At 41.3% G+C, this 8,990-nt stretch overlaps 1 protein-coding gene across 1 annotated transcript; it reads right to left on the bottom strand.

Annotated features, from left to right (window-relative positions):
* Positions 1-369: 369 nt before the first annotated feature.
* UPK3A (uroplakin 3A) lies at positions 370-6,187 on the bottom strand. The gene is made up of 5 exons (XM_010003016.1): positions 6,133-6,187; positions 5,489-5,644; positions 3,145-3,424; positions 1,898-1,980; positions 370-446 (listed from the first exon to the last, which is right to left on the bottom strand). Exons 1-5 carry the CDS (start codon positions 6,185-6,187, stop codon positions 370-372), a joined length of 651 nt encoding a protein of 216 aa, XP_010001318.1.
* Between the last annotated feature and the right edge of the window lie 2,803 nt (positions 6,188-8,990).

The raw sequence follows: 8,990 nt of genomic DNA, 5'->3' as shown, positions 1-8,990 counted from the left end.
AGCAGCAGATCAGAGATCTTCAGTAATGCTTACTCTAGATGAGATGTATAAACTAGACAACTTCTGATCACCCCATTGAAGTTGGAGCCTCTCTTGAGTATGCTTCCTTCAGTCCTGGCATTTGATTTGTGCTATACGAGACAATTAACTAAATCAAGTCTTGTTAGGACAAGACAGGATATAATGTACTGCAAGACTTCAAATAATTGTCCTTAATCTATCTTTTCAGCTCATCTTCAGTTTCCAGGTTGCATACCATAGCATGTTTTGGACTAGTGTTTCGTAGAAGAGACAGTGTGGTAAGTCTAGCACACTTAGCTATTCAGTTGCCTTTCACCCTTGACTTGAATCAGGTTGTTCACTCAGAGTTTAACTGTGGTCTTGGTTCACTTGGTTGAATAGTCTGAGACATGTTCCTTTTCTCTGCGGAGGAATCTTCTGATCCCCTGGTGGGCAAATGAAAGGCTTTATTAAGCTCCAGTAGAGACTGAGTGGAGCCTACTGTCACAACATTTGCTAAGGCTGATTGCTACTTAACTCATTTAGCATCAGAGAAGCCTATAGATTTTTTTAAAAGAATCATTTGCAATGCAGTTTTTGCTTTCCACATCTTTAATCCAGAAGAGCCTGGCAGAGCTGACTGAATACAAAACACTTGCATAATTTTCAAGTGAATGAAAGAAGTTCGTGTTAGCAGCCCTGATACCCACCATTTCTAAAATTTAGCTAATTCCCTCAAAACTTCAGTTTAGGAATCAATCAGGCCTCATGGATTTCCAGGGGCAGGAGACATAGAAGACTAGGGAACATGCATAGACTAGTTCAGTCTTACAGCTCCAGCAAAGCCTCACTTCTTAATTCAAAGTGGTAATTTATTTCTCCTGGGGAGGAGGCAAATATATTAAAATCAAGTTATCAATAAAGACATTATGTAATCTTTACAAATGCCTGTACTCTGTAAGCACTTTCCAAGCTTCTGAATAGATAGAATGCTGCAACATGCAAGCAAGAATGTACAGGCTTGAGTATGTGCTACTTTTCTGTTTGGGGTCTTTTCCAGTAGTCCTTACTAAAGTTTGGCTACTAGTAAGCTTAAGGCTGTGCAATAATTACAAGAACTGCTTGTCTTAGGGAGGAATATGACAAAGTAGTCTTCCCCTCATCAGCTTCAAAATTTGGAGGACACGATCTGGTCAGTCACCTCAAACAAGACCAGCAACAATGGCTTGGAGCCACAGGGAAGAAGTTGAATGACTGAGGGACTAGGTACTCTTACTGGACATTCTAAGGTGTAGCATTACTTACATGACAGCAGAGAACACAGACGCAAGAAGGCCAGCAAGCAGAAGGAACACAAGAACACTTAGGATGGATGTAATAACAATCATGCCTCCACTCCTGTGACCAGGCCAGGTATCAATTTTCAAGGGAAGCTTAACTAGAAAAGCAGATTATAGAAACATTCTTCCTGTATTTTTGACCATGAATATCCCCACCAAAGAGGGGAAAGCTGGTGACTTAGGAGAAGCAAACTGATTATTTCTATGTCTGAAGTCTTAGATGACTTATGGGAAACAGATTTAAGACTCAGTGTCAGCATTTAGAGTTTATAAGCTTTGCTCAGCAGGATAGCCAGTATGACAAATATCTGTATTACTGACAAATGTCAACAGCACCACATACATGCATCAAATCTTAAATGGTATGCACAAATTTATCTTTAATTGAAGTACACAAGAGAAGTAGAGATTTATTCCCTATTTAAGTCTGCTACTCCAATATTGAAAGCCTGACAACATTATTAAAACTTTAGAAAAGGACTAGGTTTTGCTCATACAGCCAGTGTCCTAAGGCAAGTATAGCTACTCAAAAGATCTGTGCAAAGCCACAGACTTACCTCTTCTGGTTTTAATTGGATCAGACCAGAGAGTTTGGTCTTTCATGAAACCTTCAGTGGTATCTACCAACACATATTTAAACCTGAGGGGAAAAAGAGTGAAATTAGGTATTTCAAATTTGAGCTTCTTTACTAACATTTTAAAGCTATTGGATTAACTGGTGAGACTTCAGGTTTTGTCAAAGGACTAGATGGCAACCATCAAAGGTAATTGACTGTTCCCAGAGACCTTATAAAAAACAACTAGAATTAACAATGGAAAAGCATTCTGTGCTATGTCATGCACAATTTTCATTATGTTTTTGTGAACTTCCCAACAACAGTTTTTCCCAGCTTGCTATTTCCAGCTGTGAAGGGCCTGTTGTTTTGATTTCCATATGGAAGTCAAAGATTTTGTCCAATAATAGAGGTCTTTGGCACTTTCCCTGATAGAGTAGAGCACTGAAGAAAGAGACCAACATCACATTTAGCACAGAAATTAAATTTCCATTCCACAATAGTTTGAGTTTTCAGAAATGCCCTGAAGAGAAAGGGGAAGCAAGACAGTTTTTGCAAAACTATGTGCCCATACTACTTTGTTTCAGAAAGATATGTCTCCTCAGCAGATACAGCTCCATGTGACTGCCATTTTTACTACAGCTTTTAAATAGCTGACAACAAGTGTTTTAGCTAGCAGCTGTCAGGGTGCCTGAATTCCCTAGAACATCATCTTCCCCAAACATCAGGGGTCAGACAAGTCTGCAGGCCACCTGGCCCTCACTCTGAAGTCTCCACTCAGATTAGTGGCTTCTGGAGCTGGAGACCAAGGAGAACCTTGATTTTGTAGAATCCCATTAAAACAAAGCAAGCAGTGCCAGGTCCATGTCTGCAGTTTGGCAGAATCATCTAATACAAAAAACATGGTGAGTAATCTCAACATTATTTTCCAGTCAAAATCCTTTTCTACCAGCAGTTTCTAATCAGATGCGGTCACTGGACTGTCTACTCCAACATAGGTATGGGTCCAGCAGTTCACACATGAATTTTCCTACTGATCCATGAATTGAACCTGATAGAGTTCAGCATTGGTCCATCTGTGGGATTCTAGTCCAAAGCCAAGCCATCTTTGTAGCTACCTTGCAATACAGCGTTTCAGTTAGGGACAGGTAATTCACATCATGCCTTTACAAAGGAACATCACGCACTTGATTTTGTTTCTTATTGTGTTTTAAGAGCAGCAGTCATCTTGTAAGAAGTAAGTATTATACCTGTACGTTGTGTCTGGTGCAAGAGGTGGGTTACAGACAGCTAGGAAGTTTGGGTCATACAAACAAGTCACATCATCCCCAACTCTGAAAAGGTATTGTTTCAGGACATCAGAAACTTTGTTGACATCTCCCACATGAGCAAGTTTTGGAGGTGATGCACAGTTGGGGACATTGAACAAGGCAGCCTTGTAAGGTCCAAGCTGTCCCCCACTTGTTTGTTGGAACGTGCTGTCAAGTGGTTTGCTGTTGTTGTCAGTCACCCGGGAGCTTATTGCGCTTGCTGCAAGAGAGATTATTTTTAACAAGGTTGTTAGACCTACTTCAACCCTTTCCATTAACCTTGTATTTACTTGGCAACTTGCTCTTCTACCCCAAAACACCCAAAAGGGAAACACAAATTCTGCCACCAGTTTGGCTGTGTAGCGATCCTACCTCTTCCTCCTTATTTTTTGATGAAGCTGTTTACCCTTGTTGCTCAGAAGCTGTGAGGTATCCACAACATGTCTTAGTGCAGTACTTTTTAGTATCCACCCACCCAAAAGTCCTCTTTTCCAAGGAGAATCTGATGGAGTGGGTGGAGTGTGGCAAAGGCTGCTCTTCCCACATGCCACACATGATACCAATAAATATCACCTAAATCTTGCCATTTCAGGTTTGATAGCCAAGGCAGAGTTCCTATAGATTCACAACCCAGCCATCTCCTGGAGTAGAAATCCTTAGAGTTCTGGTCAGAGAAGGGCTGCACCTCCCAGAACCAGCAGTATCTACATTTCTGGCCAGCCAGGCATGTCACTGCTTCCAGGCAGGATGCCACAGCAAGTCTGAAAGTCCACACTGCTTCAAGCAAAGCGTGGATCTTCACACAGCCCTACAGCATAGTTCAGAAGCTCATTTCTAGCTCTCAACCCTTTCCTGCTGCAAAGCCAAGGCTAAAGTCCCAAAAATACTCTCCAGTTCTGCAACTGTGGGTTAATTTTTTATTTTTTTTGGGGGGGGGGTGGCGGGCCTGCAGTTCATTGCTGTCAGCAGTGAAGGAACAACAGGTCTTCCAAAGCTGTTTTACATTGGGAACTGGTTTAGATTGGAAGCTGCTGTGCTCCTGGAGCAGAGTTCTTGCAACATTCAGCTTTGTAGTATGCTGACATTTTCTTACCAGCAGAGCTGAACATAAGGTGTTAAGAAACTTAAGTTTTCTTAAATTTCCCTTCTCCCTGCTCCAGGAGGCATCCAAGGGTGAATCACTGTTCTTTTCTCCAGACCAGAGACAAATCCAAACAAAATTCCTCCCAGTCTGCCAAGTAACAAGTTTGCATCTGCTTGCCTTAAAAGCAGCAACAGAGATTTCTCTTTTGGAGGTATTTGCCCATCTGTGTAGGAAGCTTTTGCCACAGAATCTGTAGAAGACAGAGTACCTGATGTAGTTTCTAACACAAAGCACCAGATAGATTTGTATTCTTGCAGGTGTAACAAGGCTATCAGGTCGGTGTAGCCTTTTATATAGTTATATTGCACTTGTAGTCTGTTTCAGACAGAAAAAGATGTGCATTTCAGTTGTGAGATGTCTCTCATTAGACCGTGCTTTCACAATTGTCTACATTAGCTGTATGGGGTGGTATCTCTACTTACAGTTTCTACCCATCCAAGGCCTATTCCTTCCACCTTATCCAAAGCAGCAACAATTGGCAATGGAAGTTTTAAGGCTGTTTTGTCTGTTGGCCAATTTCATTACCGTCCTCCTCAATGTCCTCTTCTCTGTGCCTTTCAGAGAAGGATACTGCACACAGCCTCCAGGGGAGAGAGTGTGATATAAGGAAGTAATTTATTTCTGTCAGCTTATGGAGTAGCTCTAGCTTGGCATTCAAAACATTCTGCCAGAGCAGCAGGGAACGGAGAAGTTGATCACTGCCAGCAATGTTTCATTGCCAAGCAGTTAAGAAATGCATTTTATGAATGAACCAATAGGCCAAGCATCTTTGACCACAAGTATAGCATGACTTGCCTTTGTCTACAAAGATAAGGTATTGGACTGTGGAGCACTGGTTTTCATTAGAAAGATTTGGGCAAACATTTGTAGCTGATAGTGCTGCTCCACACCTACTGGGCGCTAGCTACCACAGTACTAACCCTTGCTATTAGCCCCATTTAAATACTACAGCAGTTTCATTATCTTTTATAATGATACTCTAGAGAAAACAGACCAGAGGCTCAACTTGCACATCGCTTACAGCTACAGATGTTTCTCTTTTCCCTTCTTCAGACTGGCTTCCATTACAATGTGAAGAATTGCATGCAATGGCCCCATCAAGTAGCTATCTTTCAGAGAGGCAAAATACTGGATCCTTACCCAATTCCTTCATTGCATACAAGTAGATGACGTAGGATTTGTTTGGACTCAATGAGCTGTCAAACACACAGAAAGGCTTTTCTAGAGTGACTGTAGTAAGAGTGGGATTGTTTGTAGCAAGCTGAGGGGCTGCAATCTGAGGCTTCAGGCTTTGATCTAGTGGAGAAAGGTACAAAAAATATTATGAAAAAAATCTTTCTCCTCTCCCCCTGCAAGCTCTGACTGGCAGTGCTAACAAACAACATTAAAGCATGAAAGGGGGATGTGAACTGCAGCTGAGCAGAAAACGACCTACCTGCTCTGTGGAAGTGTGAGGGTTGGGGTCTTTGCTTTAATAAAAAATGGAGAAGCCAGGGACTTAGGGAGGAAGAGGTGTTGCTCCTCAAACATACAGGGCACATCACCTCAGAAAGACAAAGGCAAAGGGGATACTTGAACCTTCATCTTTAGAGTCACATATACAGCCCCCCCCTCCCTCCAGTGGAAGCATGATCTTCCAGCAGAATAAATGTTTGTAGCCCTAAACCCCTCCCAAGAGAGGTCCTAGAGTGGAGAGTTAACACACAAGATGAAACAACAAAGGAAGAGATACAAAAAGAGAAACAACAAAAAAGGAGAGGACAGTGCAGATAGAGGCCACTTACCTGCACGCAGCTGTCCCAAGCAGCAAACCACTAATGCAACCCAACGGCTGCACATTCTTGAGACCTCCAGAAACCTTCCACAAAAGGGAAAACAGTGCTGGAAAGCAGCCCCCACCTCCACTTTAAGTGAACCACACCTGTTCCTTTCCACACAGTCCTCTCAGGTAGGAGCTGCCTACCCCCTCAGCACCTCCCTATATGCTTACTGTCCCCTCCTTTTCAGGTGTCACCAATCCTCCCCACTCCCCTCCCCAGCTATTATCTACTCCCAGGTGAGGAAGGGTGTAGCAGCTTTGATTTCCACCTGGTAGTGGGCACTACTGTAGCTCTCCGAAGTAGAAAGATATTTTTTTAAATATTTTTTTCCCCTCATCTGTGCTAGGGATAGGTGGCTTTGCTCTTCACCTTCTTCAGTCTAAAAGGTTTTGAAATCTCTCATGTAGGAAAAATTTGGAAGTGAATATTGGAACCCTGTATGTTGTCTGCATCGTGTGTGGTTCTGTTCCAGAGTTCTGAATTTGGGTAGCCTTAATAGAGGCTACAGTTGCCTTCTGAAATGTGTTTCCTGGGTTACAACCTGAAAAGCGTAAGCCTTCTGGTTAACCCTAATGTGATTCAGGACATCTACGTGAAGAGCAAACTACTGGGAAGTCTGAATGTGACCTGTTGTACCGAGTTGTTCAGCTGAGAATATTCTTGATGAGTAATTGCTATTATGAATGGTCTATTGCGTAAGAGCTCAGGCTACAAAATTATTAATCATTGACTTAAAATAGGCTGAGGTTAAAAAAAAAAAATCAGTAAAATTTTACAGAATTAATGGTGCCAACATGCTGTCACTGCAGCAACTCCAGATTTACACTAATATAACTGCAGTTACATTACCAAATCCACCTCCTTTATGGATATGGCCATGGGCCCCAGAAATCTGTTTGAAATACGTAATCATATGATTATAATGCAATTTCCTCCCCATATGTGTCTCATTTTCTTTCAAATTCTGCATGTCATCTTCAGCATGTTTGGTTTGACTTTTTTCTCACACTATTTTTGAGGGAGAATGTTGAATACAGGAGTTACCCTAGATTTGCACTGCTATAGAATAAGAATGAGTTGTGTTATTTTTTTCTCACTGTACAACGCATTCGTAGCCTGTGCTGGCATAAATACTCAGGTAAATCAGATTAAGCCAGAAAAGATCTTACGCTTCTGCGTTTTATTCCTAGGAATCTGATTTTTAACATTTACACTAGAGGGGTTAGCTGTACAAATCTGGTACTGGTCTGCCCATGAATGTTTTTATCTCTTAAAGTAGTATAACTGCACCAAAACTGTAAAGTTTCTGACTCCACAGTAAAAGAAGAGCTTAAGAACAACAAGATGTATTTCTCTATCAAAAAACTAGTCCTATCTTCAAACAGTGATTCCTGTAAATTCAGATCCTGATTTCTTTAGACAGATAAGCCTTTCAGAGCAATCAGCAGTGGCTTTTTTTTTTTTTTTTTCCATTTAAGACAGAAAATAGACACATTATTTGCCTAATTAAAAAAAAAAAGACACCAGGACATAATGAATGAAAGAGAAAAGGAAATGTTCTGCTTCGTTGCATGCACACACTTGCATGTGCTACAAAATACTCCTCCCATTTATTTAAGAAAGCACTGCTCCCTCATTCACTTTCTAAAGCATCAACACAGACAACAGAAGAAAGTAGTCATTTTAAAACCCAACAGATTATGGCCCGGAATCACAACAAAATTTCTGATTTAAAGGTATACACACACACACACATATATATAATATTCACAGCCATAAACCAAAAACTTCAGCATCTATTACACAAAACTCTGCCTGACCTTCTTGGTGTGTAGCCTGGATGAAGAATGTGCCAAACTGCTCTGTGGGCTACAGTAATGCAAACAGTTACTCACATAATGAATTTCACATCAGCCAGGAGTATGTCAATAGAGCTGCTCATCACAGAAAGTTAATCAACTTAAAGGTGTTTACAGAATGACAATTTTAGACATATTTTTTTCACGAGGCTGTTTTTTAAAGCCATCAAAATTTACTTGAGTACAAGGCCATCTTGTGCTCTAGTGGAATTCACCAGTCATAATAAGGGGGACTAATATTGCCTGTGTTGCAAGATTTTAAAATTGCTGGGTTTGTTCCCTGCTCAGAAGAACCTCCAACAAAGTCTGAAAATTAACAGGACAATAAACTCTCTCAGCTCCATCTGTGCTGGCAGATGTGTCCTAAATTAGGACCAGATTTCATCCTTGCTTACACTTGTGTAAATCCATATTAACTCTGCTGAAGTCAGGGGAGCTTGTCTGGATTTAAAGGATGTTACTGTGAACAAACTTAACCTCAGTATAATTACAGTGTTCCCTGAAGGAAGTGCAAGACAAGAAATCAATGTAAATTCTGATGTCTTTGTTTAAGCAATAATACCAATTTTCTTGTAGCATTGTGGGAAATTCTGGAGTAAATCATAGAAGCCCCCAGACTCAGTTTGGATTGATGGCTCCAGGAGAACAAAATTTTCCTGTAGCCTTGGCTTTCTAGGGCTGTGTGAAGCCCGTAAGGTTTTGAGAAGGATGAGGTCTGAAGTCTGAAAAGGCTGTGAAATGTATGGAACCCTGCAAGATCAGAAGTCCACGCCTTCTAGCTAACAAAACTAACACTAGAGGCAATATTGGTCCACTGATGAATGAGGTGGGAGCCCTGGTGACAGAGGGTATAAAGAAGGCAGAGGTGCTGAATGCCTTCTTTGCCTATGTCTTTACTCCTGCAGGATTTCCCCATGAGCCCCAGATTCATATAGCCCCAGAAGAAGTCAAGATAAAGGAGGC

This window comes from Chaetura pelagica, unplaced genomic scaffold (genome assembly GCF_000747805.2).
Source record: "Chaetura pelagica isolate M959 unplaced genomic scaffold, ChaPel_1.0 scaffold117, whole genome shotgun sequence".
NCBI classification, from domain to species: Eukaryota; Metazoa; Chordata; class Aves; order Apodiformes; family Apodidae; genus Chaetura; species Chaetura pelagica.
This window is presented reverse-complemented; position numbering and strand designations above follow the sequence as displayed.